Raw genomic sequence first — 18,557 nt, forward strand, 5'->3', positions numbered from 1 at the left:
GAGATGATTAGGATTTTAAATAATGCAATGTATTCTGTTTGACGTGTACCCTGATGTATATACTATGACATATTATCCATATGATTTGTTTAAGTGTTTGTTTTTAAACTAATTTAATACATTTTTGCGTATGCTGCAGTGAAGACGATAACAGGGACTGTACGCTGGAATAGATTGGGATAAAGGTGGTTTTCCATTGGAAAAGTGTGCTACTTGGAGAATTTTACATTTTTCATTTATTCATTTTCCTTCGCCTTAGTCACTATAGTCAAGGTCGCCACAGCTGAATGAACCGACAATTATTCCAGCATATTTTTTTTACGCAGCGGATGCCCTTCCAGCTGCAACCCATCACTGGGAAACACCCATACACTCCCATTCAAACACATACACTACGGACAATTTACCTCACCTAAATCACCTGTACCGCATGTCTTTGGACTTGTGGGGGAAAACCGGAGCACCCGGAGGAAACCCACGCAAACACGGGGAGAACATGCAAACTCCACACAGAAATGCCAACTGGCTCAGCCGAGGCTCGAACCAGTGACCTTCTTGCTGTGAGGTGAGATCGCTACCCACTGAGCCACCGTGCTGCTCCATTTTACGTTTTAATTTTTTCCTTGTATCCCATTTACTCTTATTTGTTTGTACAAAAAAAACATCAAAAAAACATCATGGTAACAGGGTTGACGTTTTACTTTAAAATGCATTTTGGAGAACTCTCATGAGTATCTCATTTTCAGCAGTGTTTACTAAAATTGTGGTGACATTTCGAAGGGCCACTGCACAATTCTGTAGGTTTAGTCACATGTAATAAATGCTAAATATACATTAAATAGAAGATGTAACAGGGTGGACAGTTTACATTGGAAAGTTTTGAAACGAGTGTATTTAGATTTTTTATTTTTATTTTTTTAAAATAACCCATTTTCTAATTGCGGAGAAAAAATATCATGGTAACATGGTTTATGTTTTGGCGGGAAATTGGGCAATTCAGTAATAGTCCAAATTAAGTAGTTCAAATTGTACCATTTGCTGGATAAGTTGGCAGTTCATTCCGCTGTGGCGACCCCTGATGAATAAAGGGACTAAGTCGAATCAATGAATGAACCCATTTTTACTTCAATGTTTGTTGTTAAAAGCAAGATGATGACAAGATGGTTGATGTTTCTAAGGATGTTTAAAATACTTCTCGGAGAATTAAAATCCTAATCCTTTTGGGGTATTTTTACTGAAACTCAATGTAACGCTTGGTGTTGTGAAGGGAAAATGGGTTAAAGTTTATGTAAACACTTTATTAATAGACGTTACATTTAAACGAGAGTAAAGGTGATTGGGTTACAAGTTTAGACTGGATGGTTTTGAAATCTGAGACATTCAATGGTAGTATTATTTTTGAAATGACCAATTTTCATGTTCTGTTTTAACCCCTAGCTTGCTAGGTTGATGATTTGAATTGAAATCGGGCATTTGGATTATAGTTTAATCACACCATGTATGTGAATTCTAACCCTTGGAACTTCATTCTCTGGAACAAGATTGCACATTTCAGAGGAATGTTTGAGTTGTGACACCCTCTAGTATTCTGACTAACATTTGTTTCGCAAGAAAGAAATGTGTTTAGTTTTTGACGTTGCTTTATTTTTTTACATGCTAATGTCTATTCAGCCAATCACATCGCAGCAACTCAATGCGTTTAGGGATGTAGACATGGTCAAGACGATCTGCTGCTGTTCAAACTGAGCATCAGAATGGGGAACAAAGGGGATTTAAGTGACTTTGAACATGGCATGGTTGTTGGTGCCAGATGGGCTGGCCTGAGTATTTCAGAAACTGCTGATCTGCTGGGATTTTCACGCACAACTATCTCTAGGGTTTACAAAGAAAAACGTTGCCTGGTCAGAGTCTCAATTTCTGTTGCGACAGTTCGGATGGTAGGGTAGGAATTTGGCATCAACAACATGAAAGCTTGGATTCATCCTGCCTTGTGTCAATGGTTCAGGCTGGTGGTGGTGGTGCCGTAATTGTGAAGGTGATATTTTCTTGGCACACTTTAGTCCCATTAGTACCGATTAGTACCCATTAGTACGCCACAGCCTACCTGAGTATTGTTGCTGACCATGTCTAATGGCTAATTCCAGCAGGATGACACCCCATGTCATAAAGCGTGAATCATCAGACTGGTTTCTTGAACATGACAATGAGTTCGCTGTACTTAAATGGCCACCACAGTCCCCAGATCACTTAATCCAAGTGAGCATCTTTGGAATATGGTGGAATGGGAGATTTGCATCATGAATGTGCTGTGCAGCTGATAAATCTGCAGCAACTGCGTGATGCTCTCATGTCAATATAAACCAAAATCTCTGAGGAATATTTCCAGTACCTTGTTGAATCTATGCCACAAAGGATTAAGACAGTTCTGAAGCCAGAAGTAAGTCCAACCTGGTACTAGTAAGGTGTACCTAATAAAGTGGCCGGTGAGTGTATATCACAGTAGCCAACATTTGAAGTAGATTTAGATCTACGTCCGAATATTACTGTATATCAAATTAAATATCAGCAAACAAAGCATTTAAATGTAAATGGGTATGATATCTGAAGCTAAATAAACATAAAGCATGCACACGGGAATCATGAACCGCTTAAATATGCCTGTCTGTCATTATAAATGGTAGTATTTCCCAACATCTACTCCAGGCTGTGTTCAGTCCCACAAAACGAAGCACCGCCTACAGTGAACTTTATATCTTTAATTCGTCCTTTTCCAAAGCAGGTCTCGCGAAAAACACTCGGATCAAATTTGTACAATGTTTTGGTATACTGTAAGCGCTGTAATACTTTTAATAGCATTAAGACTCAAATGTCCGTACATTATCTCCCAGACCAAGTACATGTGCCGAGTGGCAATAGCAGTTTACCGCACGACAAAGTACATCAAATCCAAGCCTGTTTACACGATACTGGATCGATTCCTGGACTCGGTTCGGAAGAACCCGAAAAAGGCGTTCATTCGGTTTCTGGATCAAACTTACTCATACGCGCAGTCGGATAAAGAGAGCAATAAAATCGCGAGGACTTTGCTGAAACACGCGGATCTTCATGAAGGAGACACGGTTGCGCTTTTGCTCGGGAATGAACCCACGTTTTTGTGGATATGGTTGGGTTTGGCCAAGATCGGATGTTCTGTTGCTCTTCTCAATCATAACATCCGATCCAAGTCCCTTCTGCACTGCTTCACCTGCTGTGGGGCCAATGTGCTGATAGCCGGTGCAGGTACAGTACTGACAGTTCAAAGTGTTATTTGTCAAATGCAATCTGATGTGCTGACTGTAACTGTAATGCTGTTTGCTCAGTGCATCTGAGATGTGCTTATCTAGTCTTTCTCAACTGCTAGAGATGCTACTTTTAACTTTTGTATACACAAATAAGTATAGTGACTCTAATGTTACAAATTACTAATACTCAAACTACTGTAATTGAGTAGTTTTTCTCAGGAATTTTAATTTACTTAGTGGTTATAAAAACTACTTAAATTGTTTATTTTTTTATTTATATTTTTGCTTTCTTTCATATCTGTATTTTTTATTTAGTAATCCCAGCCATGGTGCTAAACAGTCCTAATATTTGATTTATTTATTTGTTTGTTTGTTTATTTATTATTTTATTTGCCTTATTGTTTATTTTTGTTTTGTTGTCTTTTATATCTGTCTTTTTTATTAGGCAATTCTATATATTTTATCTATTATATTTTTGCTGTCTTTTTATTAAGCAATACCAGTTGTAGTGCCCAACAATCCTAATATTTCATTTTTATTTATTTATAAATTATTTATTGTTTTGCTCACTGTTATATCTGTCTTTTTTAATCAGTAATTCTAGGGGGCTAATAATTCTGAATTCAACTATACATATACAGCGTCATACACAGAATCATTATCTGTTCATCTCTACTATTTACAGACAGTTTGTTAAATAGTCTTTCTCTGGTGCAGATCTGCAGGATGCGGTTGAGGAGGTGCTGCCGGCTCTGAGAGAGCAGGGGATCTCCATATATATACTGACTGAGCATGTGAGCTCAGAGGGAATGACAAGTCTTACAGACAAGATCAAGCAGGCCTCAGATCAGCCGATTCCAGCAGACCTGAGGGCCAACGTGACCTTCAGCAGCCCAGCGGCCTACATCTACACTTCAGGAACCACCGGTAACGCCCGTCTCTGACACACTTTCTTTCTGTGTTGTTGTTCTCCTGGCTTGTTTCAGGTAGAAGTGACTAATCTCTGTAAACCAATCAGCATCTAACTCATTTGGTACTGTACTGTTGTTTTATGCGGTATGGTACAGTTGGTACTTCTAACACTGGATATGGGAATAAAGGCATGCCATACTTATGCTTATGTCAGGATCCAGTTTTCTTGTTGAGACTAAATGCTGAAGCTTTTAACACTGTCTCAGTATTATCACATTATTGATCTAAACTGCAAAAAAATTACTTCACAGGTATAACAACACCACCAAAATAAATATTTAGTTTATTTGTTTGTGTATTCAGTTGTGTGAAAAAGTGTTTGCCCATTACTGATCCCTTTTTTTTTTGAGGGATGTTTGTCATAATTTAATGTTTCAGATCAACATACCATTTTAAATATTAGTCAAAGATAACACAAGTTTATTATTATTATTATTATTATTATTATAGGTTTTTATTATTAAGGGAAAACAAAATTCAAAACTACATAGCCCTGTGTGAAAAAGCGTTTGCCCATAAATCTAATAGATGGTTGGGTCACCCTTAGCAGCAACAAATCCATTAATTTTCTTTTCGGCTTAGTCCCTTTATGGCCACAGCGGGATGAACCGCCAACTTATCAAACATATGTTTTACCCAGCGAATGCCCTAAGGACAATCTTAGCTGACCCAATTTACCTGTGGGGGAAACCGGAGCTGCCCGCAACAAATGCAATCCAGTGTTTTCGATAACTTTTTTATTTTTTAAAATCTTTTTACGAATATAACTTTTACACATCCATAGAGGCGACACCTCCCTCACCACCTGCGTCTTCAGTTATATCCGCGAATATCAACTAAAAAAATGCACCTGTACAGAATACACGTATGCCTTGATAACCCAATATTACAAAAATGTATACAAAGTACCTTACTATGTTTTGTTTTCGATAACTAGCAATGAGTCTGTTACAGCGCTGTGGAGGAATTTTAGTCCACTCATCAATTGTTGTAATTCTGCCACGTTGGAGGGTTTTTGAGTATGACTCGCCTTTTTAAGGTCACGCCACCGCATCTCAGGGTGTACTCACACTAGACATGGTTGTCTTGAATTGTTCCCCCTTGGCGCGCACTCAGATTGCATTTTTTGCCTGCCGAGCACGCTTACATCATCGATAATACGACTGTTCAGTTTAACAGAAGAGAAGTGCTCTCACTCCGTGCAATGGAGATTGCTTTAGTTCTATTGTTTTGTATTATTTTAAGTCATTTGATATGCAGAGACACACAGTCAAAACTTTTGCTGAACAGATCCACCACTTTTGATGCTCATAGATGTTCAGGAAAGTCCTCATGCCTCAAGGTATACTGTGGTTTGTAAAAGTCAAGGTTTTCAAACCGCCAACATTTTCTTTAATAGCGTTCCTAAGGTATGTGTAAGATTTTTAAAAATTTTTTTAGGACAGCTGTATCTCCAGCAGAAAAGACACCCAAAGATGCCGTTTTAAAATGTAAAGAAATCTGTGTTTTAGAAACTAATGAAGGCAGCAGAAGTTAATGACACGTTTGCCAGACACATTTACCGCTTCACTCCGCTTCACTCCCATTCATAAATTCTCTCGCGGTGCATCATGGGATAGAGTAGCATCCGTTGGATACGCACTTCGGAATCTTGCCGGAAGTAGTAGGTCATCCTGGTACTTTTTGTATACTGTTTTTCAAATTCTATGAATTCAGGCGTACTTGGCTTGCATACTGATTTTATTTATTATATTATATTTACTAAATAGTATGGAAGTATGCAATTTCGGACACAGCCATTGTATTCAAAGCTGAAAAAAGTTGTTGTTTTTTACCCAAACATTTGAAAAGAATAAATTTTAGAGCAGTAATCACAATACCGTGAAACTGTGATATTTTTTATCCAAGGTTATTATACCGTTAGAATCTTTCACCGGCCCATGCCTACTAGTGCTGCAAGTATTAGGAGGTTTTCTGAAGGTGGCAGCTGTCGTGCAGTGAGTGGTTTGTGTCTTTAATAAACTATGACAGTTCATGTTCATTGAAAAGTTTCAATGTCAGGGCTTCAGTTTCGCATTCAGGCGTGCTTTGCACTCACACTACAAGCATACCACACCAAAGCCAAACCGCGCTCTGGCACACTTCTTCCAACTGGGCCAGGGCTGGCTAACAGAACCACACCTGGGCCTGATTCGGAGCACTCACACTTGTTAAACAAACCGGGAAACTGGGGTCAAATGCACTTGGGCATGGTTAGGATAGCCAAGTGTGAGTACGTCCTCGATTGTTTTCAGGTCAGGACTTTTACTTGGGCACTGCAAAGTCTTTATTTTGTTTGTCTTCAGCCATTCAGAACTGGACTTGCAAACGCTTTTTCCACACAGGGGTATGTAGTTTTGTATTTTTTTTATTTTTATAATAATAACCTTTATTTCAATACTGCATGATGTGTTTACTATGTTTTGACAAATATTTAAAGTTGTTGGATGATCTAAAACGTTAAAGTGTGAGAAACGTGCAAACTAATAAGAAATCAGTAAGGGGCGAGCAGTTTTTCACACCAGTGTACATGTTCTGATTTAAAAAATGTTTCAAACTAACTAAATTGCAAAATGATGACCAAGTAAGATATAATATAATTATATTAAGGAAATTCTAATAGGCAACACCTTACAATATTCTTATAAGAAAATGTTAATGCATTCAAATCTACTGTGAGTCTTATTATCAACTTTTTAATTTAATAAAATAATTATAACTGCTGGTAAGTTTTTACACAATCACAAATATTACATATTGCAAATTTTACAAACATTTAAATGGCTGTTGACATCTCAGGTAAGTTTTAAAATGTTTTGTTTCTGACGTGTTCATTCATTCATTCATTTTCTTTTCAGCTTAGTCCCTTTATTTATCTGGGGTTGCAACAGCGGAATGAACCGCCAACTTATCCAGCATATGTTTTACGCAGTGGATACCCTTCCAGTGCAACCCAGTACTGGGAAACACCCATACACTCTCATTCACACTCATACACTACAGACAATTTAGCTTACCCTATTCACCTGTACCGCATGTGTTTGGACTTGAAAAACTGGAACACCCGGAGGAAACCCACGCCAACATGGGGGGAACATGCAAACTCCACACAGAAATGCCAACTGACCCAGCCGAGGTTCGAACCAGCAACTTTCTTGCTGCGAGGCGATCGTGCTACCCACTGTGGCACTGTGACACCCGTTTCTGATGTGTAATAATTAAAGTTTCAGTTCTTTTAAAGCTGTGGCCTGCGGAAAACCTTAGAAGGAATGTGTGTGAAACAGGCATCAGACTCTGTACTCTGACTCCAGAGGGGAATGGATGAAGGTCTCACTGAAAGGACAGGTGTGTAATTAATGGGTGTGTTTAATGGCTGCAGGTCTCCCGAAGGCGGCAGTGATCACTCACCGCAGGCTCTGGGCGATGGCCTTCTTCCAGTCCATCTGTGGAGTGAAGTCTGATGATGTGATTTACGTCTGCCTGCCTTTATATCACAGCTCTGGCTTTGGCCTCGGGTTCGGAGGTTCTGTTGAACGAGGTATTTCATTGACTTGTTTTACAGTTAGTTTTGTTTTGTTTTCTGTACGTGTCTATCTGCTTTAATTAATTTTTTTCAATTCTTGATCGTTCTTTCCTTTTCAGGTAACATTTTATTTTAAGGTGTCGTTATTGTGCATATTCCATGGACTCACTGTAGTAATTACAATGAATTATGCATAATTATTTATTCATTAATTTTCCTTCAGCTTAGTCTCTATTACTAAGGTCACCACAGCGGAATGAACCGCCAACTTGGTCAGCATATGTTTCAGCGGATGCCCTTTTTCACCTACTGTATATCTCATGTCTTTGGTCTGTGGGGGAAACCGGAGCACCTGGAGGAAACCCACGCCAACATGAGGAGAACATGCAAACTCCACACAGAAATGCCAACTGGCCTAGCCAAGACTCGAACCAGCAACCTTCTTGCTGTGAGGCGACAGTGCTAACCACTGAGCCGCCGTGCCACCCCTATATTTATTTATTTTAAAGCACATTTATTTTTATTGAGTCACCATTATTTTTATACGAAGAGATTGTCAAAGTAGCTTTACAGAAATGAACAGAACAAACACAGCACCCAATTATTAATAACAGTATATAGTTCATGATTAGTTTTGTTTTTTTGGTTTGGTGTTGTCTTTAGGAGCCACTATTGTCCTGAGGAGCAAGTTTTCTTCCTCTCAGTTTTGGGACGACTGCAGAAAGTATAACGTCACTGTGATTCAGTATATTGGAGAAACCATGCGCTACCTCTGCAACATGCCAAAGGTATAACAGCATTTACAAAGCCAAACATCACACAATGATCACACAACCTTACTGTTTACATCTTCAATCATTTGAAGGGAAAGTTGTGCTAGTTGTAGCTTTCTGTTTATAGCTAAGAGTTGAATAAGCTGTGTTGTTCTCCAGGAAGCAATGATGAAAGAAAGACGTGCAAAAAATAGACCTAATTCATATATATATATATATATATATATATATATATATATATATATATATATATATATATATATATATATATATATATATATATATATAATGTGGAGCCATTCAAAATGACCTTAAAAGACACACCAAACATACAGACTTTGTTTTGTTTTTTCAAGGAAAGGTCATTATCCCTTTAAGGTGCACTCCTTGAAAATAATTTTTGGCCCACATCTTGTATTGAATAACATGTTGGCACAACTCTGATAAATTGTAATAATCAATTCAAATAATAATGATAACCTGCTGCTTATGACACCTGTTAAAGGGTTAAAGTAGTCTAGCACACTGAACTTATATGCAAACCCAAATCAGAAGTTGGGACAGTATGGAAACGCAAACAAAAAAAAGAAAGAAGTGATTTCTAAATTTACTTTTACTTGTAAATTCAAATCATCTGAATCAAATCTGATCTTTAGTTTGTATTTTCTATTGGATTCAGGTCAGGTGATTGGCTGGGCCATTCTACAGCTTGATTTTCTTTCTCTGAAAGCATTTGTGAGTTTCCTTGGCCATGTTTTGGATCCTTGTCTTGCTGAGATGTCCACCCTGGTTTCATCTTCATCATTCTGCTAATGTAGATGTTGGACTGAAGCAGCTGATACTCATTTACACTGAGGAAGGGCAGAGGGTTGTTGAAGAACTACTGAGAGATTTCAGCTGCTGTCTGGGCTTTCACTGCCTTTCTACACCTTCCTTTCTTCATGTGTTCAGTACTTTTTTCCTGTGTCATTTCATTTTATTAGACATAACCTCATTTGTAAACTAATTAGTTTGTTTTCTTTGCAAAATATGGATTTCTTTGATTGTTATCAACATCTGGTGAAGATTTTAAGTCAACAGCACCTTTAGAAATATGTTTTCTGAGAAAAATGGTGACGTGTTCAATACTTATTCATCAGTTTAAATGAATATCAGCTGCTTCAGTCGAACATCTACATTAGCAGGAGGATGAAGATGAAACCAGGGTGGGCATTTCAGCAAGACAATGATCCAAAACACAGACAAGGAAACTCTCAAATGCTTTCAGAGAAAGAAAATTAAGCTGTAGAATGGCCCAGCCAATCACCTGAGCTGAATCCAATAGAAAATACAAAATAAAGATCAGAATCGATTCAGATTATTTGATTTTAACACTCTGTTGAAGTCTGTGAAAAAATCACACCTGAGCAGTGCATGTGGCTTCATTCTCCAAATCAGAGGCATCTTTAAGCTGCCAACACCAAAAAAACCTTTTATATCATGTATTAAATACATTTCAATAGTTCAATAATTTCTCCCTGTCCCATTTTTTTAATGCCCTTTTAGTTTTTCAGGAGCTCAGTGCTCTATTTGCTCTTTATAATATGCTGTTTTTTTCTCATGCTTGTTTTCTTGCTCTACAAGTGTGTTAGTGATCAAGTGCACAACGTCAGGATGGCCATTGGGAATGGCATTCGGCCAGAGATCTGGCGAACGTTCATCAGCAGATTCGGTCATGTTGAAATCAAAGAGTTTTACGGCTCAACTGAAGGAACTCTGGGTTTCTTGAACTACGCTGGCAAAGTTGGGGCCGTCGGTACAGTCAATTCTTTTCATAAGGTAAACTGTCCACAATTCAACACTATTCCCTCATGCATCATGAGAGCTGGACAAAAATGACTTATGTGAGCCCATTTGTGTGGTTTTAGAAACTGTATCCGTATGACTTCATCAAGTTTGATCATGAGAAAGAGGAGCCTGTCAGAAACGCTGATGGATTTTGCATTGAAGTTGCAAAGGGCAAGTAATATGGAGCTAATAATGTGACAAAAGGCACATTTTAATAACTGAATGTCATATGTCATATGTTTTTAGGTTTAAGTCATTCTCAAAATAGACTATAGCAAATGGACTAGGGTTTCTATTTTAACAATTTAGCTGCAAAGTCTAAAGCACAGGGTCCAAAAGCATTAAGGGTATGTCCGAATCCACTGAGCTTATTCTCTTAATGAGTTATAGGCAGAGATGTATAGTGATGAAGTAGAACTACTTCACTACTGTACTTAAGTACTAAAAGGCAGTATTTGTACTCTACTGGAGTATTGTTTTTTCTCCTACTTCCACTTTTACTTCAGTACATATTTTCAATGAGTTTAATACTTTTACTCCGTTAGATTGTTTTATGTGCTGCATAGTTACTCGTAACTAGGGGTGTCAAAATGATTGATATCGGTTCAGTAATAGATCATAACGGGTTATTACATACTGACGTCATTTATCTCCTACGCGCAGTGTCGCAGTAGAATACTATGGTGAAGGAGGCGAGGGCGAGTAAATAACGCTCTCACTACAATGAAGGCGGCACAGCACACGAGCTGCTATTTCACTGGTACAGAGAAATGCTGTAAAACTCCATCTCTGCCTTTCTCTCTCACTTTGGATGTTTGAAATGCTGCTGTTTGTGAGGTAACTTTTCCTCTCCTCTTGGCTGTTAAAGCAATACTTGTGGATCCTGACACGAGTGGCCAGAGGTGCAAGTTTTCTCCACTGTGTCTATTATGGATTACCTGTGATAACCGCGTATTATGCGCATACAGACTGTAACCGTGGCTGTTCTTCCCGCCATCTTTCATTTCTAAAGCCCTTTCAGTTGAGCAGGTGAAGACAATAACCAATCATAGGGGTGTAAGACCTCGCCTGTCAGCGCTCAAAAAGCAAGTGGGATAATATTTACATTAGTTTATTTGCTATAAATGCTCAAGCTGTCTTCTGTACATGTATTGGAGTTTTGTTTGAAACATTCAGAAAGAGTGTTTTCTTTGAGCAGGTCAAATTAAGGGTACAGTTTATATATCTTACTGCTGTATTAAAGGACAAAATTGTATTACAAATAATATATAAATATAAATATATTTATAGATTTTAATAAAAAAAATTAACTATGTATGGAAAGCATCGTCAATGCACCAAGATGCACCGAGATATCGAATTGAACCGAATCGATGGCATGATAATCGCAACCGAACCATGAGACCAGTGTAGATTCACACCCCTACTCCTTACAATTATAGACCTTTTTCTTGGCTGCTGCATGGGGGGCGCCATAGTGACCAGCGTCTTCTGCTAGAATGTTTAGAACTTCCGTTTACAGTGTTTATAACCAGTAATTTGCGATCCGAAAATGGGTTTCAATAGGTTTTGAGAGGAGTGTGGAGTGTTTTTGTGACACACAACTTTGAAAGGTGTGTTAAAGCTGTTATAATCTGTCAGATCTGTGGTTTAAGCGTGAAAGAAAAACAGTAAGCCATGTTTATTTTCGTTCTGCTTAATACATTTCTCAAATATTTGCAAAGGATATGGTTTATTAGATTATCAGACATATTTGCAGATGTGAATCCCTCTATGGGAAATGCCAATTACTGTGATAATGGTATTAAATAATGGTACTGCTCTGTTTACACTTTCTGTGAAGTTTGGGAAACAGGAAAACAGATACTGCCCACCACGGTGCAGAAAGGTACGTCTTATTGCGCAGGAAACAGCTCTCATTTCAGTCAGCTTTCATTTGTTTGGTGTGCTCACGAGCAGCGTTTTGGTCCAGGTGTGATCCAACGTGAGGCAACAACACAGTTGGGATTTTGTTGGTGCTTGCTGTTTTGCGCCAGCTTGGTGTGTCCTGGCCCTTTCAAAAAAATCAGTTGTCTTAAATATCAAATGTTCAACATTCAAGTGAAGAAAATCTAATTCAAAACTGTTTTAAATTATATATAACATTCAGTTTTATTAGCACAACAGAATAATTCAAATGTACACAATTCAAGTTGAAATCGTTTTGTCATAGTTTTTGCTCCATACTATTAATAATCTTGATTTGAATAGGAACAGATTGATAAGTGAATCAGAGTCATTATTGTTGATTATGCAGGAGAGACGGGTCTGCTGGTGACACAGCTCACTCAGAAGATTGAGTTTACTGGATACGCCCGGGATCCCAAACAGACGGAGAAGAAGAAACTTCACAATGTGTTTGAGAAGGGTGACGTTTACTTCAACACTGGAGATCTGTTCAGGACAGACAGAGAAAACTTCATCTACTTCCAGGATCGGGTGGGCGACACTTTTAGGTGAGTCTGACATAACAGTAAAGTCTATGTGAACAACTTTAACTTAAAAAAAGTTTCTGATGCTCTCCAAAGCTGAATTTGTTTCATACAATAATAAAACTATAATATTGTAAAGAATTACAAATTAAAATAGCATTATTGTAGGTTTTTTTTCACTTTCCATGTCCAAAATTAATTATTTGTATATTAATTTGAATATTATAAATATTATATGAACAATATTATATGGCTGTATATTAGCACTGGTGGGAAGTGTGCCTTAGTGTCCTACCAGTGACTATATACAGCCATATCGCTCTGCTACGAGTGTGATATTGTGTTTATACAACAGTTCAATGACATAATTGTGTATATAAAATAGAAGATCAAACATGGAGAGTCTCAAAAATGATTTTGTAGGAGAATGCTTTTTCTTCTGCCATTTACTTACATCTGCAGCTGACGTCAGAACAGCAGAAACCCTTGCACCAATGTCACTTTAGAGCTAGTATTGAATGATTAAATGATACTCTAGCGTAATGTCTAAAGAGAGGACTAAACAGGTGATTTTGCTGACATTATAAGGCTGAAAGGCCTGAAATGGCATCTCAGTTTACAGATTTCCCCGATTGCAACAAAGAAATACTGGATTTCACAATAATTAACCCTCAAAAAGCCAAAGCAAAGCTAACACTAGCAGATTACTGTGGTATAAATACAGCACTTTTTTTTTCTTATAGAAACTCTGATATTCTTAGATCAGCCCTACATTGATTCTGTTTGTTTACTTGTGTAAATGTGTGTAAATTTATATTTATTCAGTTTTTAAATTAATTTCAGTAATATTACTGACTAATATGAAAATGTTCATATAATTTATTTACAGTACTGTTTGTAAAGTAATATTTTCTGTCTTTTAGTAGATATATTATATAGAAGACTTGATTTGTTTACCAAATAAGGTGGATCTAATTGGATTTGCATTGTAAACATTAAATACAAGTTTAAAAGGTATTACTTTTTATTTCATATACTAAGGTTTTAGTTATGAAACTCCCAAAATAATTCCGCATAAATCCGCAGATTTTTAACAAAATTCTGCACAGAAATAGCAAAAAATGTCCGCAGATTCTGTCTGGCCCTAGTTATGACTTAATTATTACTTTTTTTAAATATTTTTTTTGGGGTTTTCACCTTTAATTGATAGGACAGTAGAGAGTATTGACAGGAAAGTGTGGGGAGTAGAAATAGGGGAAGGATCGGCATAAGACCACGAGGCGGGAATCGAACCCGGGTCGCCGTTAGCACCGGAATGCATGTGTCGACGCACCAACCACTACAACATGGCGCTGACTTTGACTTAATTTTTAACTAAAACCATGCATTTGATCACTAGGTCCTCATTAATAAAAGGATTATGATAAAATGTATAATATAATAATAAAATATAGATGTTTACATACAGTATATGTGAAATTTATCTGGGTGAAAACTTTCTCTGAAATATAAAGCAGCAAAAACAGTTTTTAGCATTGGTTTTTCATAAGAACAATCCCTAATAATTGAATTAGCATATTTAAATTAACATATATCAATTACTTCCGAACAATCATGAGACACTAGACTTGAGTGTTGCATGATCTTTGAGAAATAAGTGTAATATTCTGATATAGTGTAGTTATTATTGATAATAATAAACTGTTTAAATTTAGCTTTGCAATATTTAAATAAATTATATTTTTTAGATGTATTAAAACAGGAAGTTTAATTAAACGTCAAATTATAACTGTTTTAACAGTATATTGAATTAATACATACAGCCTTGGTGATGGAAAAATAGATTCAGTAAATTATTAAAGCAAAACTATTAAACTATTATACACTACCTGACAAAAGTTTTGCTGTCGATCCCTGTTATAAGAGCAACAAATAATAACTTAACTTGTAGTTGATCATTTGAAAAGTGGCAGAAGGTCTATATTTTTATTTATTTTTGTCTGATGAATCATTTGTTAAACTGCATCTCAATCATCACAAATACTGCAGAGTGGATGGCAACATCAACAGCCACAGGAGAGGGCAAATTCTTCAGCAGGATAGCCCTCCTTCTAATACTTCAGCCTCCACATCAAAGTTCCTAAAGGCAAAGAAGGTCAAGGTGCTCCAGGACTGGCCAGCCTAGTCACCAGACATGAACATTATTGAACATGTCTAGGGTAAGATGAAGGAGGAGGTATTGAAGATGAATCCAAAGAATGTTGATGAACTCTGGGAGTCCTGCAAGAACGCTTTCTTTGCCATTCCAGATGACTTTATTAATAAGTGATTTGAGTCATTGCAGAGATGTATGGATGCAGTCCTTCAAGCTCATGGGAGTCAGACACAATATTCATTCTGTTTCCACTGCAGCATGACGACATATTCTATAAGAGACATTATTTCTGTTAAGTGACAAGATTTTTGTCTAAGCAAAGTCAGACCTTACTGTCTTAATTAAACAATTAAAAATCAAGACATGATCATATTTTATTGTGGTAAAATAAGCATAATCTAGAGGCCTTTGCCTTTCATATAAGCGACTTCTGATACCAAATGATCAACTAGAAGTCAAGTTATTATTTGCTGATCCTAATACTTGGATAGGCGACAAGACTTTTGTCAGGTTGAGTAGTATAATAAAACAATAAATGCCTGATATTCTGCTTTTCAGGTGGAAAGGGGAAAACGTTTCCACCAATGAAGTGTCAGACATCATGACTCTGGCGCTGTGTATCGAGGAAGCAAATGTTTACGGCGTCACAGTTCCAGGTTTAATGCAGATTTACTCTTTTCTAGTAAACACTTCATCTCTTTACTGCACTACCAGCTCATATTTACATTAACTGATATTACTGATGCTTTAATGAATGTGAAGGTTTTGAAGGGAGGATAGGAATGGCCGCCATCATATTGAAGAAAGACCATCAGTTTGAGTGTGATGACGTTTTTAATCACGTGACCTCCTACCTTCCGGTTTACGCAAGACCGCGTTTCATACGCATCCAGGTAATGATATAATACAGTCTTTTATTGATCAAGTTTGCCATCAGTAAAATGTAAAGGAATAGTTTTCTCAGAAATGAAAGTTGTCCTTTACTCTTCACTTGTTCATTTGAGTTTCTTTTTTTCTGTTGAATGCAAAAGAAGATATTTTGTAGAATGCTGAAAGCTCTCACTTATTGACTACCATAGTAATTCGTTTTTCATACAATGGAAGTCAGTGGGTGTCAGCAATCAGCATTCTACAAAATATCTTCTTTTGTGTTTAACTGAAGAAGAAACTCATAAAAGATGTCATTTTCTTATTTGAGTGAACTATGCCTTTAATATATATAATTAAATATAAAGCTTATTCTGCTCACCAAGGCTTCATTTAATAAAGTTTATTATTATTATTATTATTTTTATTGAATGTGTTTTCAATTTTTATTTATTCTTGTGATTCAAGTTGCATTTTTTGCATCATTATGCCAATCTTCAAGGTCACGTGATCCTTCTGAAATAATTTATTGTTTATATCAAGATCATTAGTTAATGGTACTATCATTAATAATAATTCTTATAATTATCAATGTTGTAAACATTGTTTTCCTGATTTAAAGTTAACATTTTCTTTATTTTTTTTAACATGCTTTGCATTTTACTTACATTCAAAATGTTTTTTTTTCTCCACTTGTTCAATGTACTTAAAATTAGCTTACTTTAAAATTAGCTGAAAAAATATGTTTTTTGGGGACAACTTAATTGTTATTTTATGTTCAATCCACTTCAATTTGTAAACACGATGAATCTGTTCAAAGTTAAAAATTGTAGTATTTATTATATATTATTATTATTATTGTCATTATATTATTATTATTATTATTGTGTGTTTATATAATTAATTAATTAATTAATTAATTAATTAATTAATTAATTAATTAATTAATTAATTTTACATTTATAAATGTATTTATTTTACTTTAACCATTGAACAGATTATCATGTCTTCACATTGAGGAGTCATTTTAATTGTACGAAACATTTCCACAAACTATGAAACAGCCCAACAGTTTTCAACACTGATAATAATATCAAAAGTTTCTTCAAACTCTAATAAGTATATTAGAAAACACAGTATTAGAATCATTTCTGAAGGATCATGACACTAAAAACTGGAGTAATGCTGCTAAAATTCAGCTTCTTCATTTCAGTAACACACAAAAAAACTACATTCAATAATAAAACAGTTATTTTAAATTGTAGAAATAGTTCAACATTTTTCAAGTTGTAACTATTTTTGATTAAATAAATGCAGAATGGTGAATAGAATAAACTACTAAAAACATCCAGCAATCTTACTGATCCCTCAGGTTTGACAAGTACACTGAAAAACAAAAGTGGATTTACTAAATTATTTTAAGGGAAGTGGTTGCAAACAATTGATATGGGCTGAATGTGAACAAATAAAATTGAGTAATGTTCATCTTAATTTGTTTAAATTCAGCCCAAATAAACTGTTTGCAACCACTTACCTTAAAAGAATTGAGTAAATCCAATGAATCATTTTTTAGTGTGGTGTTTGCACTGTTTCATATCCCCAAATGCACTGCAGTCTAAATGAATGTGTTTGTGTTTGCAGAGCTGTTTGGCTGTTACCTGCACCTTCAAGCAGCTGAAGGGGAGGCTGGTGGAGGAAGGCTTTAACCCTGCTCTCTTCACTGACCCGCTGTTTATTTTAGACGAGACGGTGAAAAGCTACAGACCTTTGACACATGACACATATGAGTCCATACTGGACGCTCAATTCAGACTGTGAAGAGCCGCATTCGCTCTGTTTAGAATGAAAGAAACCAAATCTTTCAATTATAACACAGCAACTTGTTTAACAAGATGTTAAACAAAGCAGATGTGTTTGCTCATATGTACCAATGGTGCCAATATTAGTGGAGATGACTGTAATATTTTCCCCTATTTGTACCAAGCATAATTATTGACTTAACAGATTTAACGGTGGTGGAAAAATGATTTAGTTTCTTTAGTAATTTTTGTGGAAGCTTTCAAAGATGTTTTTATTTTATATCTAACATCTTTGTCAGTTTTCTGACAATACTGTTTTAAAAAGATAATAAAAAACACCAAAAAAAGAGGAGTATCATTGTCAGTCTGTAAAGGCTTTCTAAGAATCAGATACTGTCTTCCCCTGCAGTCTGAACAAATAGTTTTGTAGGAGTTTGACCATTGGTTCTCACTGAAACCCTCCCACTCACTCCTGCATCAAAGGCTGAATGGGATGAGGGTTGCCAGATTGCGAGTTCAAAATAATGCTTAATTTTACATATATTTCTGTGTACATAATAATTTGAGTGAAAAGTTGAATTAGGGGTTGAAATCGTTTTACAGATGTCTCCTGTAATTATTAATATTTATTCAGTATTTCATTTTATAATGTCTGATTTTAATAACTAGATAGGATTTTTGAAGTATTTAGACATTTATCTGAACATTCAGATACTTCATATAATACCACAGTAGTAGTTGCAGACTATATATATACACTGTGCTGTATCTCGCAATTTTGCTTTATAATTTTAAAGAAAAGCAAATGCCCATTTTGTGAATTCTAATCCGAGTTCATCTAATTCTGAAT

General features: G+C 36.1%; 1 protein-coding gene across 1 annotated transcript; it reads left to right on the forward strand.

Annotated features, from left to right (window-relative positions):
- The first annotated feature begins 2,738 nt into the window (after positions 1-2,738).
- Positions 2,739-18,243, forward strand: slc27a2b (solute carrier family 27 member 2b). Its single transcript, XM_056451985.1, has 10 exons — positions 2,739-3,279; positions 3,999-4,208; positions 7,672-7,830; positions 8,479-8,603; positions 10,212-10,406; positions 10,496-10,586; positions 12,712-12,910; positions 15,600-15,697; positions 15,804-15,934; positions 17,550-18,243. Exons 1-10 carry the CDS (start codon positions 2,814-2,816, stop codon positions 17,724-17,726), a joined length of 1,851 nt encoding a protein of 616 aa, XP_056307960.1. The 5' UTR covers positions 2,739-2,813; the 3' UTR covers positions 17,727-18,243.
- Positions 18,244-18,557: the final 314 nt, after the last annotated feature.

Source organism: Danio aesculapii, chromosome 25 (genome assembly GCF_903798145.1).
Source record: "Danio aesculapii chromosome 25, fDanAes4.1, whole genome shotgun sequence".
In the NCBI taxonomy this organism is placed as follows: domain Eukaryota; kingdom Metazoa; phylum Chordata; class Actinopteri; order Cypriniformes; family Danionidae; genus Danio; species Danio aesculapii.